The 21,617-nt window shown below is 39.7% G+C and overlaps 1 protein-coding gene across 1 annotated transcript in view; it reads left to right on the top strand.

Annotated features, from left to right (window-relative positions):
* The first annotated feature begins 14,232 nt into the window (after positions 1-14,232).
* The window catches only part of NALCN (sodium leak channel, non-selective), a 264,944-nt gene continuing 257,559 nt past the window's right edge, over positions 14,233-21,617 (top strand). Inside the window, 2 exon segments of the mRNA XM_059902583.1 lie at positions 14,233-14,340; positions 17,202-17,384. Of these exon segments, the coding sequence (XP_059758566.1) occupies positions 14,233-14,340; positions 17,202-17,384 (291 nt within the window).

Below are 21,617 nucleotides of genomic sequence, written 5' to 3'. Positions count from 1 at the left end.
AGAAATGACAGAAATGATGGTGAAAAGAGAATAAACAACCATAGTCCCAATAACCTAATACAAAAGATTGTACTATCTGTGTATTTTTAAGACTATATGACTTTTGTGTAGCTGTGATCATGTGTTGTACATTTTTTTATGCTGTTTTTTCCATTTATTATTTGTCATAAGTATTTTTCATGTTTCTATATAGTTTTCTTCCTTAAAAAATTATAAATGGCTATATAAGACTATGCCCTATGAATATAGGCTCACTTAACATGGCTATAATTCTATCATTGGATATTTGCTGTTTCCAGCTTTTCATCATCATAAATAATGTCTTGATAGATAGAGTATAGGGATTTATTTCTATTGGAAGTTATTATTTTTCATGATAAATTCCAAACAGTGATATTCCTGGAAAAAATGGATTATCTAAATTTTTAAGTAGATATATATTATATATAAATTTATGGAAATATATATAATATATATTGTAGGTTACAGATATGTACATAGCTCCAAGTTGGCTTTCTAAAGGTTATGATTCTGAATAAGATGATTTATATGCTTTCTGAGGTAAATCTGCCTTCTTTTCAGTATTTGTGGATCATCTTTCCTCTTTTACAGGAATAATAGAAGATAAAATAGCTTGGATTTATGACCTTTGCACTATATAAAGACTTGACCTTTAACAAATTCATCTGAAATCCAGCTGATAAAATATACCTCTTAGAGTAAAATCAAAGTAGGAATGCTATAAAAGTTGTAAAGCTGAATAAAAAGAGTAAGTAAATGCGAGGTCTTTTAGGAAAAAGTGATTTTTGAGCTCAGGTGTCTAATTCTGCTTTTTGCTTTCCTACTCAGACTTCAAATAAATGATCAAAGGAATTTATATAGTGAGAAATCTGTGCCCTACAGGTACAGGGAGAAGAAGACCGTTTGTTCCTAGGCTGTCAACCCTAAGGCATTTCTTGTAGATTCAGTACTGATGGAACTGGGCTCATGAAACTGATGGGTAAAACTGAGGTTCAGGTCACAATTCCCTTTCTCAGAGATTTGTACAAAAAATAAGTAACAGAGCTTCTGCAGAAGCCCTTAATGTGAAGGGGTGAAGGTTAAAGATGGAGCATTCTGTGGGTAAGACAGAATTCGCTGACTTCTGAGGCAGTTTCTCCGTGAGACCCCAGGGCAAGGGCAGCTACACCAAACGGAATGTGCTCAGATGACAGGGGCTGACCCTGTGAGTCCAGAGGTTGGGGCAGGAGACGGGGTTCCGGGGAGGGAGTCCAGGAGAATTAGAAGTATGAGAAGTCAGAACACTGCAGCCAAGGGAATCACTTATGCACAGATCAAGAGTGAGACTGATCTCCAGTCATGCAAAGGAAGGAGATGAAAAGAGGACTTTGTTTGGGGCAAGGATGCTATATGTGGAAGACAGCCAACACAGACACACAAATCAGCGCTCTTCCTGATGGCAAGAAGAGAGCAAATGGAACACGGGCCTTGTTCTAAGGGAAATATAATAATTATTTTGTTTTAGATGGAAAAATATTCAGATGAAGATGGGTTATCACGGACCAGGAACAATTAATTAAAAGTAGCCCGCATGTAGATCTAGCCTGGTGAACACTTTGAATTTGAAAAGTAAAAAAAGGAAAATATTCCATCAGTGTTTTTATCAAGTTGAAAAAAACTATTCACAAGGGAAGATTTAGACTAGCTTCATTCTCCTCCTCCAAAATTAAAGGATCAGTAAAATAATATACTGAAAATGTGTAATTCTGAAAAATAGCAGAAGACTGTTCTCTTACGATACTGGTATGGCTCAAAATGAAATATAAAAAAGATGAAGAAATACATATTAGGCACCTGCTACCAAAAGAAATAAAAGGTGAGGTAGAAGTATGTAAAAACAGAATAGTTCAAAAAATAATTAAATGAGAAAAAAAGCACCTTATAATAATAAAAGTTGCTATCTTTAATAAAGTTATAATTACAAGCTTTCTATATATAATACATATACTAATTATCATAGCATTATAGTGTAGATAGCCAAAAGTATTCTTGCGTGTATTCATTTTGGGCAACATGGTCCTTAGATATAGTATTTCCTCAAAAGGTCTATGACCTACGATGGGATAAGGAAGCAGCATTTCAACTTAGGAAGTAAAGAAAACAACAGAACAGAACTAGAGAGGTGAAGAAAGAGGAGATCGTTTAAAAACATGAATGAATTCATGATGAAATAGAAAAGCTTTAGATCTGATAGAAAAAAAATAAAGCCCAGCATTCCAGTCTTTAAGGCCTATTAATGTATAGCTATCTATAGGAGGCATCAGTGTGCCAAGAACTAAGAATGAGGTCAAGAAGGAGAAAAATAAGAATGGGGGCCAGTGAAGAAAGGTGTTGGAGAAACTGGGCATGAAATTCTAAGGATGGGTAACTGACCTCAGACTACAAGAATGGAAAAGGAGAGGTGGATGGTGATTTATCAATAGAACAAATACTAACAGAACTTGGTGGCTGAACCAACAGAATGAAAAGGAGGGGTGGGTGAGGAATGAATCCAGGACCTCAAGCTTGGGTGATTGTGGGCATTTTTGCTCCTATTTGTAATGCCTAGGTAGAACAGCTAATCACTTCTTTATCTTTCAGTTAACTGTATCTACAGGTTAAATCCTTTGCTTCTTTATTTCTTTATTAGTTCTTTACTGTTATTATGAAATCCACAGGAAATCAGCTTCACGTATCACATTTGGAGTAGAGGAAGAATTTTTTTTAAATTACTTATTATTTCTGAAAAGTACAAATTATGAAGGCCTGTGTCAGACAAGATACAAATTTGTATCAGACAAGATATGTCAGTGATGGCTTAAAATACTATTGAGTATATGTTATAAAATTTGCCTGGGGTTAAAAAAAAAGGTAATTCAAGTATGGAAACTTCCTTGGCTTTTCCTCCCAGGAGCTGAAGCTCAGAGAATAAGATAAATATTGTAAATAAGGAATTTAAATTTTCAGAACTAGAGCTTGTTGGATTAGTCTTTCTATTTCTCTCAATTCCATATGTCAATACTTTGTGGAGAAAAGAAATTTTAAACTCTGGGGAACCTCAAAACAATTTTCTACTTTTTATTAAGTAAAAATTGAAAGCAATGTTAAAAGCTAGTTAGTTCAACTAGACAAATTGTTCTTGCTTTGTTCCTTTCAAGAAATGAATAGCCATATTCTAGACTAGAAAATTATAGTAGAAAAGTCAAGGGAAAACCAAATTTCTTAGTTGTCTTCTCATAAGACAAAAATGTATTCTTGTATATCAAATATATTCAAATATATTTCAAATATATTTAAATATATCAAATATATTTTTGTGGAAAATTCTGAAGTTCTCTGAGGAAAACTTAGAATATGCTTTATATACATTCAGTTATAGATCAAATTTTTGTCTCAGATTTCTATTTTACCTATATTGTTTATACCAGTCTCTCTTATTTTTTTCCCAAATAACCAGTCTTGACTATCACCTGTAATTTCTGTAGTGTCAAAATGCTCTTCTGAGCATCTAGACCAGTGGTTCCATCACTACTGGGACCAGCACTGGGAGACTGTGTTAAGAATCACCTGGAGATTGTTTTTTAAAAACACCATTTCCCATACTTTACCCTGCAAGGTTCTGTTTTAGTATGTCTGAGTGAAAGATGCCCATGGTTGAGAATGTTTACAAACCTCCCTAATGATTCAGATGTTAACCATCTTTGGAAACTACTATTTTAAAACATTCACCATTGTCCAAATTTTGTGAATTCATATTACAAAATTAAACAACCACACACATACATAAATAGATAGCTCCTTTTCATTTTCCATACTATTTAACTACTGTATGGAAAAGTTTTGAAAACCACCGTTTTAACCGTCCATCTTCTTTGTCCAACCATTGCAAATTCATTACAAGGTTAATTAACTACAATAAAAAGAGATAATCTCCTTTTCTGATCTTTCATAATATTTAAATGATAGTAGCAGTTTCTTAAAATAATATGCCCGTCATTGGACTATTGGATGATGAAAACCCATGAAACTTCTGCCACGACCTGGAGGAAACTGGACCTTTCTAAAAAAATTACACCATCAGCCTGTGGTGATTTTTAACTCTGATATTCTTTTCTTAAAAATTTCTTACACCTACCTTGTACCCAAAATAACTCACAAAATTAAAAATGCATATCCTTTCTAAACTTGGAGTGAAAGGCTAGGGCTTGTTAAAAGGATTGACTGAATTTTCTGAGTAGAGAGGTTGGAAAGAGGCTGGTCAGCCTACATGTGTGAGCTGATCGCCTCATTTTGTAATCAATACATGATTTAGGAGACAAATACAACTTCTAACCCTCCTACTAATGGGCTGTTGGCCTGCAGGGTGCAGTGGTGTTGGGACATCATAGTCTATCATAGTCTATCCTGAATTCCTTTACCAAATCTAGTGATTTTTAAAGGTCAAAGAAAATTCAATTTTCACAATTAAAAATGAAACAGAACTAAATCTTTGAGGAAGTAATGACACTGTTTTGAAGTATTTGTAGAAAGAAGTAGAAAAAAAATATGCTGCTTTTCTTTGGGATTTAGGAAGTAGACTCAGTATAAAAAGTGGGGAACCATTTTCTGTTTTTAATCAGTGTGTTGACAAAAGGAAACGAGAAAAGAAGAGACTGCGGTTGGAGATGGCCCTTTGAAATGTTTAGCTTGATCTGTTCGGTGGCCCATCTTGGGTGGCTCTTGCTATCCTGCTGAGACTGGACCACGCATGTAACACTGTTTTTTCAGGGCTGCATCCCGATTTAGCTAGGGCCAAGACGTAGATGAGAAAGCACCCACATGAAAAGTGCATTTGGAGAGAGAGAGGCAGAGAGATACAGAAAGAGAGATTGCCGCTGTGATCTGGGGTCCAGTTTTAACGATGTTTTAGTTTGCCTACTAAGTGATGTGCTCTGCTGTTGCTAAGGCAGACCTAGGACTCAGGCAGCTGCCTGCCTTTCCTCCAACCACTAGGAACCAATTAGAAGAAAAGATGCATTGCATTGGGCCAATTAAGTTTCAAGAGCAAAGGGTACTTTGGGAACAGGAGACACTTGCCCCAGGGCATTGCAGTCTAGGTGCTGCCTTGCTCTAATTTAGTTTCACTACTCAGACTTGGGAGAGGCCAGAACTTGGAGACTCCCCATCTCTGTTCGCTGGGGAAAGAGAAGGTTCTATTCACAAAGCCCTGGAAAGGTCAGCTTGAAAGACAAGACAACTGAATATCATGGGGGTAAAGGTCAGAAAGTGACCTTGGGTAAGGCACTTACCTTCTCTAAACTTCATTGTCATCTGTAAAAGAGGAATAACAGAGACACCTGCTTTACTGTGGTGTGGGGATCAGCTGATGAGATAATCCACGCAAAGCTCTTAGCCTCACACATGATAAATCCTCAGCAAATGTCAGGCGTCATTTGTTTATGCTTAAAAACTGATGATTTTCATATTTTACTTGTCTTAAATTACAATGAAATTCATCACTGTTGCAAAACATTTGAATTGTACAAAAGTGCTTGAAGTTCAAAAGTAAGTCAAATTCTCTGCCCATTCTCTCCCTCCCTCCCCTACCTCTGTTCTCCTAACAAAATGGACTCCCTGGGTTCTAAACTTGCTTCCAGTTCATGTGGATCTGGGCAAGCTTGCCTCAGACTTTTAATCTGTACAATGGGGAGAATACTAAAAACTACATCAAAGAGGCATTACGACCTTGGAATAGTGCCTGGCACAGAGCCAGCTTTTGATAAATGTTGGCTCTCATCTTTCAAGTGAAAAAAAAGAAAAGAATGCATAATGCTTAAGCTTGATTCTCCTCTAAAATTATGTACAATAACTTACAGACCACCATGCTACCCTGAGTTGATAAAATGCATAAAATTATGAGCAGCTTCAAGAGTGTGTTAAGAAATTTTATCATTGGAAGTCTCTAGGGAGGTCATCTATTGCAAACTCCCAGATGTGTGTGTAGTCATTCTCTCTGAGAATATCCAGAAAGAAGTGTACCATTTCTTGGGATGGCCAAACACATTATTATTAGAAACTTTTAGATTAAACGGTTCTTTTGTTGAATAAACAGCTACCACTTGCTAACTTCTGATTGGTAGCTTCTATTTAGTCTGGATTTTCCTTGCTAGAAGAACAAAGAACACTACAAAATAGAATCGCAACCCTGACAGTGCCCTGAGCTTTGCATTTTGACTATGACAGAAGGACTTCTCTCAATAAAGCTCTTCTTTCGGCCCTAATATAATCTCTGCAGAAAAACATACACTCTTTTACCCATGTATCATAAGTCAGATCTGTTTTCTATTTTTCATGTTCTCAGCACATTCGGTCAAGAATTTATGAGACTAAAACTAACTCTAAGAAATGAAGAAATCTGTCATCCTTAGGAAGTTAAGACAGCTGTCTCTTTACTACATGATGTAAGATTATCAGATGGGAGTTAGTAAATGCTTCTTTATGTGTTTTTTTTTTTCCACAATTTAGACAAAAGATGATAAAAGCGTAATAGACTATTTCTAGGATTCATCCTCAAGGAAAAAGGCTGGATACATGAATAATAACTTCAGCTATCTGAAAGTGACATTTAGATAGATTTGATGAGGCATTTGATGATTTCTTACCAGAAAAAAAAAAATCGACACATTTTTATAAATGTGTGGCTGGAATAACTATAATGTGACTCATATAATACAAATGGATTCCGTTTTAAGAGAGGAGTATGTGTGTAGTATTTTCGCAAACAATAATCAATGCTAAGAGAGTTTAGAATTACAAGGTTGTATGATAAAGTGTTGAGGGACTTCCCTAGTGGCGCAGTGGTTAAGCCTCCAAGCTCCCAATGCAGGGGGCCTGGGTTTGATCCCTGGTCAGGGAGCTAGATCTCGCAACTCAGAGTTCACGAGCCACAACTAAGACCCAGTGCAACCAAATAAATAAATAAATATTTTTTAAAAAATCACGCTTTAAAAAAAAAAGAAAAAATGTTGAAAAGTAGTTTTCTTTTTATTACCTATTTTATAATGTACTTAATTTTTAATTTAATAGTTCCGTGAATCACTTTGTCTTGGTTCATATCCTGGCTCATCTCTGTACCTAAATTTCTTGATCTGTGAAGTGGTTCTTGTAAGAATCGAATGACATGATGTATGACATGCTTAGAACCAGGCCTGGCATGGGATAAGCCCTCAGTAAACATCTTTGTGGGAAGGAGTCTTTTACCTGGCGGTCAGCTTAATTTGGGAGGAAATCAACTGATAAGCTCACTACTTTACCATGGGGAACTTCTGTGTCTTCCAAAGCGTTTCATCTCCTTTTTGTGGGTTTTTTGGTAGATTTCTGTGTGTGTGTGTGTGTGTGTGTGTTTGTGTATTTGAGGATTGTTTTCCTTTTTATACAGCATTCAGACTGGGGAAGATCTCTTCAGTTTTACATCACATTCTAGCTATATCACTTTCCCTTAAGCACTGTTGATTGTTAAGACCGGGAGGCAGAGCATCACTGAACAGGAAACCCCGGGGTCGCTGGGGTCCAGCGTGGGAAAGCACCACGTGCCAGGCTGTCAAGGCTGTAAGAGGCGGGCTCGTGGAGGGAGGTGCAGGGTGCCCAGGCAGCACGGGACACCCGTCCTCGGTGCCCAGAGCCGAGCACTGAGTTGATCTGGGCTTGAAGAACTAGAGGACAAGTTTCAGACCCTCGAGACGGGGAGACAGGACACTCAGCTGGGCAGAGAGGGGTGCAGTCACCCCAGGCTCTGAGGCCCCAGGGTACCCGGGAGTTGGAGGAAGGGCCAGTGCTAGGTTAAGTGTGAGGCGGGGCAGAAGGATTTGGGGTAACAGAAAACAAGACAGAAATAGTGGGGTTTTCCTCCTAATTTAAAACCACGGCATAAAATGTTATGATTGTGTATTCATTTGTTCTGAATGGACATGTCCTCTGTCAGGAAGAAAATTTGGCCAGACAAAAACAGACAGTCTAGCTTTAAGAACCAATGACATTTGTCAGCTCCAGCTTGAGGAATAAGCATCCCCTTTGGTCTTCACGTTGTTATTATGATGCGCTGAAGTACAGTGGAAGCTTTTAATATGCATACACCAGGCATATGGGGAAAGGCGGGAAACTCTGCTTGTTCCAATGGAGATATATAGGGTGGTTTGTTGTTTGGGGTTCTGTGGCCATTTAAAAAAAGAGGGAGACATAGAAATATTGAAATAAGAATTGTTTGTAATGCCCACATCAAAAAAAAATTGGTAACATCGAATTCAGTTGTCTCCCAAAATATGTGGTGATACCTTTCTCAACAACAAATTCAACATTGGTGCTTAATCTAGAAGATGTGCTTGTATCTGTTTGCCCAGCAAGGCCTTGCACATGTAAGGTTGTAAATGAGCTTAGGAGGCCAGAAAGACAAGGAAGGGCAGATGTTTGAAGGTGGTATTTATTAATAGTTAGGGTTTTCTGTGCCTGCCTATTTATTGACAGAGAAAGATTTCACAGGATACTGCTAGATGAAAAAAAAAAGCTGGTTACAAAACAACGTTTAAGCACAAATACTTAAAAATAAATATATGCATGGAAAACATACAGTATACGGAAAAGAAGATACTAAAAGAGATACACTCCAGACTTCGCTGGCGGTCCAGTGGTTAAGACTGCGCTTCCACTGCAGGGGGCACAGGTTCAATCCCGGGTCCGGGAACTAAGATCCCGCAGGCATGACGCGCGGCACGGCCAAATAAATCTTAAAAAAAGATATACTCCGTATCCCATTGGAGAGTAAGTGCTCCAGCTAAAGGAAATTTCAGGAGGAGAGAGAGCGTATTTGATTATAGCTCTGCTGCGGCACTTTGCCTCGTGGCTGGCACAATGTATGCACTCAACAAATACTTTGCCAAAATAATTGAGTGCCTAGAATTCCTGATGGTTTTCACTTTGTTTCTCGTTTTGTTTTTATATTTCTAATTTTCCTACCACAAAATTTTTGTGTAATGAGAATAAAATTAAAATAAAATGAATTTCTTCTAGTTTAATGTAAGGTTTAGGTATCTGAGGTCTAGGAAGGGACCAGTTGGTCAGCTGTCCTGGCTTGTTTGTGAATCTCGTTATGTCTGGTAGCACAGATACAGAGGCATATTGGGGATCAACTATTCAATCGGAGGTGATGTGGAGCTAGCGATGAGGTAGTGAAAGAATAAGAAAACCAGCAGGTGGAGGTTGCAGAATGAGAGCAGAGTGGTCAGAGGCTCACCTTTAATTATCTCCTCTGCTTTTAAATTAAGTATGTCTGCTGTGTCAGGAACATGGGGCATTCAGGAATTCCAGGAGGAAAGAGACCAGGCATGTTTTGCTAGTGCTGAATCCACATCACCTAACACGATGGTTTGGATGATTTTTTTTTTTGAATGAATGCATTTATGTAAGCATGAATGAATGAAAAACCTCTGCTGGCAATGAAGGCCACTCCGCCAAAGACAAAGAAGTAAAGCTTGGGGAGAGAAGTTGGAGGCATATTACTGAACATTCTGTTTTCTTAATTTCCTTCCCAAATTGTAACAGCAATGAGATAAAAGCCCACCCTTAAATGTGTGGGTATCTTGGATAGGACAGTAGCTAAATGATTCCACTTGAACTTGTAAAGACCCCAGAGTTTGTGCACATAAATGACCAGAAGATGAGTTGTTGATTTCGATATGTCACCAGTTGTAATGACACCTAATGACTAGAAATAAATCAGTGACTTCTGTCGTCTTTGGGGGCTTTTTAGAATATAATAGATGCTGTAAGTCTGCTGGAGTGGTATGTTTCTCTCGTCTACACTTTTATTCCCAAACATCAAATCTTTCAGGTGTAACAAACAAATCCCACGTAGAGACAAAAACTCTTTGTGAGTTGAAGTAGGGAATAGGAAGCACCGATGTGGGATCGGCAGCAGAGGACAGAGGGGACACAGCTGGAAAAAGGTGCTGAAGCAGTTGAGAAAGGTTGGAGGGTGGCGGGTAACGGGGTGTTTGGCCAACTCAAGTGGAGTGTGTGGGTGTGAGTGTGAAAGAAACGCAAGTGAAAATCCCTGGCTCTCAGTGTCCTTGAAACATAAGGTTAAATAAGCTCCAGGAATGCCTTGCTGTTCCCATCACATGTCACGGTGCCTGGTACCACAGTGGATTCGTAGTATTTTCTGTGTGAATGAATGAATGGGAAACAGGACACGGGGAGGTTGCCTGGGTTACAGGAAAGACCATCTCAGTGTGTTGGAAAGCTGATTCTAATATAAAAGACAGGACATATTAGAAAGGGTGATGTCAGGAATTCCCTGGTGGTCCAGTGGTTACAATTCTGTGCTTTCACTGCCGGGACCAGGTTCGATCCCTGGTTGGGGGACTAAGATCTTGCAAGCTGCACAGCGTGGCCGGAAGAAAAAAGGGGTGATGTTTGTGACCATCCAGACCTGAGGTCCTATGACCTGGAAAGGGCTCTAGTAACGGGGATAAAGGGAAAGGGGCCTTGGACATACGTGGAGTGAGGAAGGAGGAAAGAAGTCACCAGTGAGGATCTGTGACGAGGGAATCTGTGCATGTGTGGGGATCTGCCTGTGGGGACTGGGAAAGTTCAGGGCAGTAGGATCTGGGAATTGAGAGGAGGGGGTGAAGTAGAAGTATGTCGGACCGCTAGCACCTGTCCTGTTGATTTTCAAGTGATGATGGTGTTGGCATGGCTACAGTTGAGGGAGAAGCCACGTAGGTACATGACTCAGTAATAGAAGCTGCTGGCCATCGACAGACAGTGATGGAAACTGTGGGAACAGATGCTCATTTGAGGGGTTAAGTACAGAGGACAGGCACACGGGACAGCAGGTAAAGGACATGCTAGAAACCATAATGTAGAAGATGGAAGATTCAGAAGACGAATGCAAACCCAAGAGCGTTCCAAGGAGAAGAAAAGACCCACAGGGTTGCAAGTACCTCACAGCTAAAGAAAAATGAATATATTTTCCTTTGGTCCAGAGAGAGCTGGGGTGACCTGAGGAAGGTAAAATATTGCTGTCACGGACTACAAAACTGGATTTTAACCATTTAAAAGAGAGCCATGAACCAAAGTGTCTTTTCTCCCTGAGTTGGCACTAGCTGTTTCCAATTAAAAGATTCACCAATGAACATATTACAACTGCAGACTCCACCCACTGTTGAACTATTTAAATACCAGCTACTTTTAATAAGTGTGAAAAAGCAACTGGAAACCCTGCTTGTCAAACTTAGTGCACTGCCTTATGGAGGACACTTCTGTAAACAGAGAAAAAAAAATATCGTGTTATAAGTACATGATAGTGATAAGGCTAAGATACACAGAAGCAATTTCCCATCAAAATAATAAGCGTACCTAGGATACTTAAATATTCCTCCTGGTCTTTATCAGGGGAATAATAGGTTTGCTGTACTCAGTTATATTGATTCAACATGAATGAATGTGTATGACAATATTTCTGTATATAAAGGAAAATTATTACAATTAATTGCCTCAAATTAATGTTGGATTCTTCATATGTTTGTAACTTGAACTTATTTAATATTATTAAATCAGTTATAGTTTCAGTGATTCAGGAGCTAGTTGTTGATAAATACATACTTGTTGAGTTTTAATATATATGTGGATTAACCAGGTTTTCCTGGGGACTGTTTGATTTGGTGACACTTTGTATTAGGTCAATTTTGAAAGTAGATGATAACTGATGTCATTCATTGTAGTTGCACAGTTTTGGTGGCTCAAATATAGCCATCGTGGAGATTTTTAAAAAAAATAAATTCTGGATGTCTACTTCTCTAAGATAACAAATCCATAATCAAAAATCGGTTTTGCTCCAGATGGAATATTAGTAATACAAGGTGCATGGAATTCATATGTGAAGATTTCACATTTATACATCAAAATTTTTTCAGACCTTAACTTATGGCCGGATCACAGAGCAATAAATGGCCATCCATAAGCTGCCACTGGCTCAGTGGAAAGGTAGTATGGCTGGTAGCTAGGCCTATACATTTTTCTTGTATCATCTTTGAACTACATTGTAAAACCTCTCTTTATTTCCTCCTTTGCGTTGTGTGAAATCTTGAAGGATTTCTGAAAGATCCTGTATCCAGTTTTTGGGTACATAGGAGACTGTCATTCAAGACGCATCCCAAATTGAGGCCACCAGATGTTCCCCCGCTCCACAGTAAATCCGAGAACAAGCATAATTTGAATATCCTGCATATATTTACATATCAATGTCAAGAGTCCCTAACTCCAATTATGTAAAATAAAATTAATTAGTGCAGCCTCCTGCAAAACCCATATTCAAATCCAATATTCAGGGCAAGGCAGCCTGGAAATACCTAGCACATCTTAAAGGCAATTAGCTTGATTTCTTCTGGGAATAAAAGGGCCAGGCAGATGCGCCTACCTTGGTGCATCAAGGAGAACAGACATAGAGGTAGGCGCTCGAACACAGGGAATGGGATCAAAGGCGATTGGTCCTGAGCTTCTGTGTTCTCTTTCCCAGTGAATGTTGCACACATTTACACAATCTGCAAACACATTCACGTTCTTCTCCTGCTCCCGCGAGGATTGAGTGGCACTCGCTGTCCTTGGTTAGGTTTCTTTCTCCAGCCCCAAGGAGCAGCAGAGAGCAGAGCCAGTGCACCTTCCTGGTGATGGAACTACTGCATTTTCCTGACTCGGCGTTGCCATGGCTGTGTGCTGCCTGGAGGACCTTTACCCTCCCTTACCTGCCTTTAGAAATTCTCCTAATCATTCCTCAGCACCAGTTTGGTCTACTACAAACACCTTAGACTTTGTACTCAGAGCTTCTTTTAAAACCTCAAGTTTGCTTTGGTGACCTTGGTTGCTGCCTCGAGACTGGACTTCCTCATGCTTGCATAAAAAGACAAGATGTTTCCTTTCTTCCACCAGTTGTAAAAATTAAATATCATTGCTAAGTGCCCAAAACATAGTTCATATCCAGAAAATGTTAGCTCCTCTCCTTCCTTTAAGACTCAAGCCAGACACTTCCCTGGTGGCACAGTGGTTAAGACTCCGAGCTCCCAATGCAGGGGGCCTGGGTTTGATCCCTGATCAGGTGACTAGATCCCACATGCATGCCGCAACTAAGAGTTCATATGCCACAGCTAAGGAGCCCGTGAGCCGCAACTAAGATCTGGCACAACCAAATAAATAAATAAATAAATATTTAAAAAAACAAAAAGATTCAGTGCAGGTGTTAATCAAAGGAGAAGTCTCTATGGGTGCAGGGGTGATCAGGCACCGCCTGCCTTTACAGTATCTCCTCCCACATTTTTGCACTTACATTTGCTACTTGTGTCCTGAGGGCCCAACGTGTAGCTGCTGGATTGTGGCTGGTGGTAGCGATGGCTAAAGGGAGGTGACATGTATAGCAAGATGGGGATGACTCAGAATTGTGGAAATCTAAGTGGAAAGCAGGCATTTCATCATACCCCTCTTCAGTATGCTTTGGGTTTACTTCAGAGTTGGTAGAAGAATTGATATAGTTACAAAATTCATAAAAGAAGAAAACGCTTGATTTAGAGTAGATTCTGCCCCATTCTCTCTGGCTCCCATCCACTATGGCAAGGACAAAATTGGGAGGTCAACTTGGGTCTGTCCTATTGTTGGAAATAAATGTCTGTGAGTGTCACATTAAATTAACCCCAGGGGAAAATTCTGAGAATGATCTGAGTAGTTTATCTGGACTGGTCAGCTGTGTTCTGGCACTGACCACCTTTAAGTGGAGACAGCTCTAGGTATATGAACATAAACCTCAAAAAATTTCCTATTCATATGTGAACCCTAAGAGGCAAAGCTATTTTACCCCAGTTAATCCAGACCCCAGTGGTCTCTAAAGTAGCACACAGAATGTTTTATGATGTGCACAAGACGATCTGTTGGGTTGAGAGAAAAAAAATTCAAGTTTTTTTTATTAACTTTTATCTCATCCTTTAAAAATTCCTAGCTGCATGTACTGATTATATACAGTATAATAGAACATGAGTGTAATTAACAAATGCCTAGGCATGCGTGGGAGACTGTTTTTGTGATTAGGGTAAGGATGATTTAGGCCACTAACACCCTCTCCATTTCCGCTTCCAGACTGTGGTTTTGAACTTGCTCCCCAGAGCTAACTTCAGCATGCTCAAAAGGAAGCAGAGCTCCAGGGTGGAGGCCCAGCCGGTCACTGACTTTGGTCCTGATGAATCTCTGTCGGACAACGCAGACATACTCTGGATTAACAAGCCAGTAAGTTTCTTTTTGGAAGTGTGGAGAGGCCCACGCTGATATAAAGGAAATTGGATTCATTTAATTCAAAACTCATGTAGCTTTGGCTTTGAAATGTCTGAACTGCATAGAACGTGGATGAGTCTCGGAGTCTGCAGGTTGAGAACAATCCCGATGAAATAATGAGGTGCCGCTGTGAGTTATTCACAGAGGAAGGCAGGGGAGGTGGTCTGGGTCCCCCTCCTCCCCTCAGAGTCACGAAATGTGGAGTTAATACCACTTCTCAGGTTGACCCAAAGCTGGAGACCGAGATGGGGAACCTGTTCGACCAGACTTCCTCTACTTAACCTTCTCATGATGCTGGAGTCTGAAGTTTGGAATTAAAGGTCTCCTTCTGAGTTGAGCACGGAAAGGTTAATGAGGTAGTGGATAGTGTCTCTGAAGGACTTGGTCACCTTCTCTGCCTAATTAAGCTGATGGGAACTTGAGGGGATGCCTGGCTACACCAAGTGTCATTGTACACGAGACAGTGTAGCAGCCAGAGCTGGGGCGGAAGGCAGAGTCACAGGGCTGGGAAGCTCAGCTCTAGGATCCTGAGCGGTATAGACTCCTTTATCAAACCAGCAGCAGGGGCTGAAGTCAGGAAATGAACCGCTACTCTCGCAGTGCTTGCCTTTCCCTTGACCTTGACCATGATAAAGATGATCGGCCTTGGTTCCCCTGTCCTTTCCCGTCTAATTTGTCCTCAAGACTGCTTCTCGCCTGCTCACATTTCTTTCCACATTTCCGTGTCTGTTTACGTCGCCCTTCTGCTTTACGATCATTGAAACATCCCTGTTACCTGCATCCCTGTGCAAATCAAAATGCGTTAGTATCACATGCAAAGCTCTTTATATGGTGGTTCTAACTTGCTCAGCAACTGCCCTTTCCTGCATCTGCACTCTGTTCACTTGTCGGTGGCTTCCTGCTCCTCCGAGATGTTCGGCCAGTTCACGTTGTTTCCTTTGCCCGGAGACCCTTTCCCAGCAGCTCAGATGAGTCACATCCCCCTCACCCATGAAGCCTGGCTCAGATGTGACCCCTGCCCCCATCCACTCTGAGTTTCCTCCTTTGACCCTTCCCCACCACAGATGGAATGAACCTCTTCTTTTTCCACTTATCCTACTTTATATGTAAGTAGAAATGATATTGTATATAAATATCTATGTTATGCGTATCAGACTGAAAGTAATGATGAGTCAAAACTGTGTTGTTTCCATTTGTGTGTCCTCAGAGCCCAGCATAAGTTCTGACACATAGTGGGTCTTCCATTCATGTTTAGAGAGTTTGAACGGAATAGACAATAAAGCAGTCGCTAACTTTTTCTTAGTATCCACCACATACAGAGCTTTCTGAGAACTTCTGAAGAAGGTAGTTTTATAGATGTAGGCGTGTAAACACTAACTAGAATGATTAATGCTTAATGAGAATTCATTCTTTAAATTCACGACAGTTTTGTTGTGGGAGAACCCATCTTTTGAAACTCTTTTGTAATTAGATCCTTTGTGTTGGAGGCCCAGATGGGGCTAAATTTACACACTGATGTTTATTGAAGCGCTTCCTAATTGCCATGAAAAGTACATCAGCTTTTAAAGTTAATCATCAGTGACTTGTATGGTATGGAATTAGCAGCATTATGTCTTCATGCAAATCTTACAACTGTCAGATTAGTATTATAACCCACTCACCAGCCTACAGGGGTCTGAGTCTCCTCAAAGTTCTGACAATTTTTCTGTTTCTCATTGTGGGTGCTTGCTAGCTTGTGTAGCTGCAGAACCATCTACTATGAAACTAAAACATCTTCTTTCAGGGGGAGTATATTAAAGGATTAATGTGACTGCATATATATATACAGGACAATCAATAAATAACACATTGAAATTACGTTTAGGAATTGTGTACTAACTGATTAGATTAACTAGTGATATTAATTGTGTAGGTTTAGCATGCAGATGCGTTAATATTTTTTCTCCTAGGTATTAGTTTTCATAATAAGATGTTATACGTGAGTAATTTTATGTCCTACACATGTATACACACACATTTATCTTTTTAATTCCTACTTCTTTAGGTTGGGGTTAAGGAAAGTCTTCAAACAGCACATGCACTGCCAGAATTGCACACAGACTTATTTTTTGGCATTTTAGGAGAGATATCTGGGCTAAATTTGTATAAAACATGTTCTCCAAAGTAAAGAGGAAAGTCCATTTATTATTAAGCTTTGAAAATATAGGATGAGAGCAGATTTTAAAACATATTTTTATACAAGGGTGTTACATATAAGATACAATAGAAAGAAAACCCTTCTTATGGAATATGTATCAATTTATTTTAAGAAGCATTTGAGGTCTACTAGGATAGGCCACTGTGCTAGATTCCAGGGAAGTTACAATAAATATGGTCCCCGTTTCTAGGTGCTCATAGTACCTAAAAAAGTATGAAAGTAATAGCACGTCACTTTTCTATCGATATATATTTTGATGGAATCAGAATCTCCCTATATTATGGCCTTATGCCCTGGTAAGTATCAGAGCCATTGGGGTAGCCTGACCTGGTTCACATCGAAGCTTTGGCTTTTATTAATGCAGGACCACAGACAAGCCCCTTAACCTTCCTTAGTGTTTTCATGTGGAAATTAGGCTGCTTTGAGAATTAAACGATGTAAAATATGTGAAAATATTTAGCACGTTACAAGTGTTTAACGTGTTAGTTTCCTTCTTCCTTTTCTCCCTACTGGTGAAATATTTCCATCTCGCTATTACGTTTTCCAAATAGCATGGTTCATAACACAAGTTTAGGATATTTCGTGGCGTCAAGGTAGTAACTCTGGACCATCTCTGCAGTGGGTTCATTCTCTGCTGCGCATCTGTGCCATCATCAGCGTCATTTCTGTCTGCATGAACACGCCCATGACCTTCGAACACTACCCTCCTCTGCAGTACGTGACCTTCACCCTGGACATTCTGTTGATGTTTCTCTACACGGCGGAGATGATAGCCAAAATGCACATCCGAGGGATTGTCAAGGTGAGTGTTTCCATGTTATTTAAGCTAAAAGCCAAAGTGCATTGAAAATCTAAATCAGTTTAATGCTTTCCCATTAATTTCAGTCAGACAAAACGTCTGTTTATTTTTTCGATATTGAAGTCCTTTTAAAAAGGGTATAACTCCAGATGTTGGTGAAAATATAATACATTGAGAATAATTCAAAAGTGAAGTCAATTGTGTGAGGCACAAAGTCTTGGAATATCTGAGAAGGAGCCAGATGGCCCCACTGCTGACTTCGTGAAGGCCAGAGGAGGGTCTTTCATGCCACCTACGGGGTGAGCACGCCACCTAGCCCGAGGAGGCACCTGTTGATTCATGGAACGCAGAATAAACGTCATGTGATAAATTTGCAGTGCTGTGGTAATCAGCAGGATCTCATTCGCCTGAGGCATTCTGAAGATATTAAGAGGTAAAAAGAAAGGGCTTGAAATGGAAAGGAATTCCAGGACTGTGACACAAGGAATGGGTAACGTGAAATTGGCACCTTTGGGAGACAATAAATAAATAAATAAAAGGAAAAGGAGAAGAAAGAAAAAGAAAAGGAAGAAAATTTCTGTCCCAGGATATCTCTTCCTTCTGTAACCCTAACCTTCACAGAGGGTTTTTATTTATTTATATTTTAACCTTCATTAAAAATACGTAGATGATGCTGTCTCTAAAGTATTTCAAATTGTAATGTTTAGAGAGACAGTGGTATAATGAAACAGCAGAATGGGTGTTAGGGTCTGACAAATGACAGATTTGACTCAAATCCTAGCCTTTTCTTTTACTGGCTGTATCAGCATCTCAAGTGAGTTAATTTTGATGAAGAAGGGCCTTATTTTGTAGAAGGGTTTCAAGACTTTAACAAGATGATGCTTAAGATATAGTTATTGGGTCAATTTTTTTGCTTCTCTTTACAATAATTCATTGTGTGCTATCTTTAAAAGAGGGGGTTCACAGTCAATGCACTACTTTTTTCACTTTTAACTTTTTAAAAACTTTTTATTATGGAACTTTAAAAATTTACATGAAAGTAGAGATTATAGTTGTAATGAATCCCTGTAACTCAGCATCAACAGTTATCGGTATTTGCCCAGTTCTATTTCATTTTAAAGCAAATCTGAGAAATCAGATTATTTCAGAAACAACTTCTTATTCATTGCTGACTGACAAAATCTTTTTTTTTACATATTGCATCTAGCACAATTATCAATAATTCCTTAATGTAGGCTAATACCCCATCCATATTCATAATTCCCCAGGTGTCTAAAATATTTTCTTTTACAGTTAGCTTCTTTGAATCAGGACTCAAAGAAGCTGCACAAAGTGTATTTGTTATATTTTAAAATCTCATTTAAGTCTCTTTAAATCCTTTAGGTCTCAGCTTCACATGCCCCGCAAAAAAATTTTCCATGTCGTTGATCCATTGGGAAAGTGAGTCTTTTGCAGAATGTGCTACAGTCTAGGTTTGGTTAATTGCTTCCTGGTGGCTCTATTTAATAGTTTCTGTTTACTCCATATTCCCTGAACCTTTTTGACTGTTGACCAGTGATGCACACAGGTGTCTCTTTCACCACGTGGTCACCACAAAACAGGTTGTCAAACTTTTGGATATTTGCCAATCTGTTAGGTGGCAAATGGTAACTCAGTGTGGTTTTTTTTTTTTTTTTTTTTTTAGCTACTTTATTATTTATTTATTTATTTATTTATTTTTGGCTGTGTTTGGGTCTTCGGTTCGTGCGAGGGCTTTCTCCAGCTGCGGCAAGCGGGGGCCACTCCTCATCGCGGTGCGGGGACCGCTCTTCATTGCGGTGCGCGGGCCTTTTCACTATCGCGGCCCCTCCCGTTGCGGGGCACAGGCTCCAGACGCGCAGGCTCAGCAGTTGTGGCTCACGGGTCCAGCCGCTCCGCGGCATGTGGGATCCTCCCAGACCAGGGCTCGAACCCGTGTCCCCTGCATTAGCAGGCAGACTCTCAACCACTGCGCCACCAGGGAAGCCCTCTCAGTGTGGTTTTAATTTGCATCTCCGTTTGATGAGTGAGGTTGAACCTGATTCTATGTATATAAAAGCCATTTTCAAGTTGTCATTATTTTTCACTCAAATTTTGGGCACTTTCTGTGTGTTAGGAATATTAGCCCTTTATGATGTAAGTTGCAGTTATTTTTCCCCATTTGTCATTGTCTTTGGCTCTGCCTGTGGTTACTGGTACCACACACACTTCTTCCCGTCCCAGATCATGGGCAATCTTTCCATTCTATCAAGTCTGCTCCCACACCTTAAAGGACTGTTTTATAGTTTTCCTCATGTAGATTTTGCATGTTTTTTGTTATATTTATGCTCTGATTTTTTTTTTTTTTTTGCTCTTGGCGTGGGGTCTTATCTTTTATTATGTATTCTTACTTACTGTTGTTCTTTTAAATGAAGGCTGTTGATTTCTGTGTGTTAATATTATATCCTGCCACTTTACTAAATTAACTAAATTCGTGTATTGTTTATAGTAGTTTTTCCATTCATTCTTTTGTTATTTCCATATCACCATATCGTATACAAATAAAGACAGGTTTGCCTTTTTCTTTCCAATTCTTATGCCTCTAATTGCTGCCACTTATTTAATTGGGCCAGCTAATAATACCTACAAAATTTTAAATAGTTTTAGAGACAGTGCGCATCTCTGCTTAGTTCCTGGCTTTATTTAGAACACCTCTGATGTTTCCTAATTACGTAATCTGAAGGATTTGCGTTTGAAGTATGAATATTTTATCAAGTTAAGGGAATAAACATCAATTCCAACTTTCGAGAGTTGTACCTTGAATAGCTTTTAAATTCTGTTGAATGATGATTTTTCTCCTTAGCTCTTGTAATAGCGTGGATTTCCTAATAATTGAACTATCCTTACATTCCCAGAAAAAACTCAGCTGGGTCATGACACAGTTTTGTTCTGTTTTAATCGGTTATTTCATTATATTTGTTATTATTTTCCTTGTTTAAATTTTGTCTAATCTTTGTCAGGTTTTGATGTTAGATTTTCTCTGTGTATGTGTGTGTGTGCACTTATATGCTCTAAAATAATCTGAGTAATCTTGAAATTATTTTAACTTGGAAAGTTTGTTAGAAATCCCCTGTGAAACCATCTGATTCTAGTGCTTTTTTGATAGGACTCCCTCTTCTTTCTGTTTCTCCTAGGGAAATTGGTCTGTTTAGACTTGCTTGGTCTCTTGGGGGTCTGTCTGATGAAGTAAATTTTCTTATGAAATTATCCACTATTTAGTTTGTTTAATTTACTAACAGTATATGTTTATTATGCACTGATTTCCAGCTAAAATATCTGTACAGCTCTTTACCAAACAATCTGAAAACTTATTAAGAAAAGTGTAACCTGATGCTTAAAATAGAACACGATGCACACATATACTTTATTTGGGTTGGTAGACTCAAGTCCACGTCCCCGGAAAGGCTAATGGGAAGAGAGGGAAGAGGAGGTAGTGATACACTTAACGCTTATCGGTTGTTAAGTATTTAGATAAACGTTGCCAGCATAAGATTTAGCCCCCAAGAGCAGCGGCCCTGCACACACATCATACCTCCTTGCAGGATTCACGGACAACTTCAGTGTTTCCACTGGCACGTGTACACATTCGCTACAGTGGTTCTTCTAGTTACACAGTGATTTGGGGGCAAGTATTTTAGCAAATGTAAATAGCAAAGATTTGTATAGTGAGAATTCAGATAGTGAGAGATAGACCTTCAGTATTTTGTGAAAATGCTGTAATAATGGTCTGAAGCAGGTACAGGGGAAGGGGGCACAAAAAATAGTGAAAAAAATCTGCTTGAAGATGTCAGAGAAGTCTTGAAGAAAGAGCAAGGTGAAGTGATGTCTTGAAGTGTGAGGAGGTGTAGTCTATGGCGGGGGTATTGGCGGAGGGAAGTAAAGGGTTTCACAGAGAGAGAAAAGCAGTGCTTTGAGACACACGGGCTGGGAACACCCTGGAGCCTTGGGGCACTCTGCGTAGTCAGAAGTAGCAGATGGGAAGCTCAGGGAGCAGCTGGAAAGGACCCTGTGAACGCAGCCCGGCTGCACCGTGGAGGGTCTTGCAGCCCTGCGAGGAGCTCAGGCTTCCTCCTGTGGTCAGTTACGATGCGTGGGGCGGGGCTTCCCTGGCGGCGCAGCGGTTGAGAGTCTGCCTGCCGGTGCAGGGGACACGGGTTCGAGCCCTGGTCTGGGAAGATC

The sequence above is a fragment of the Balaenoptera ricei genome, chromosome 18 (assembly GCF_028023285.1).
Source record: "Balaenoptera ricei isolate mBalRic1 chromosome 18, mBalRic1.hap2, whole genome shotgun sequence".
NCBI classification, from domain to species: domain Eukaryota; kingdom Metazoa; phylum Chordata; class Mammalia; order Artiodactyla; family Balaenopteridae; genus Balaenoptera; species Balaenoptera ricei.
The sequence above is the reverse complement of the archived record's forward strand: the minus strand, read 5'-3'. Positions and strand labels throughout refer to the sequence as shown.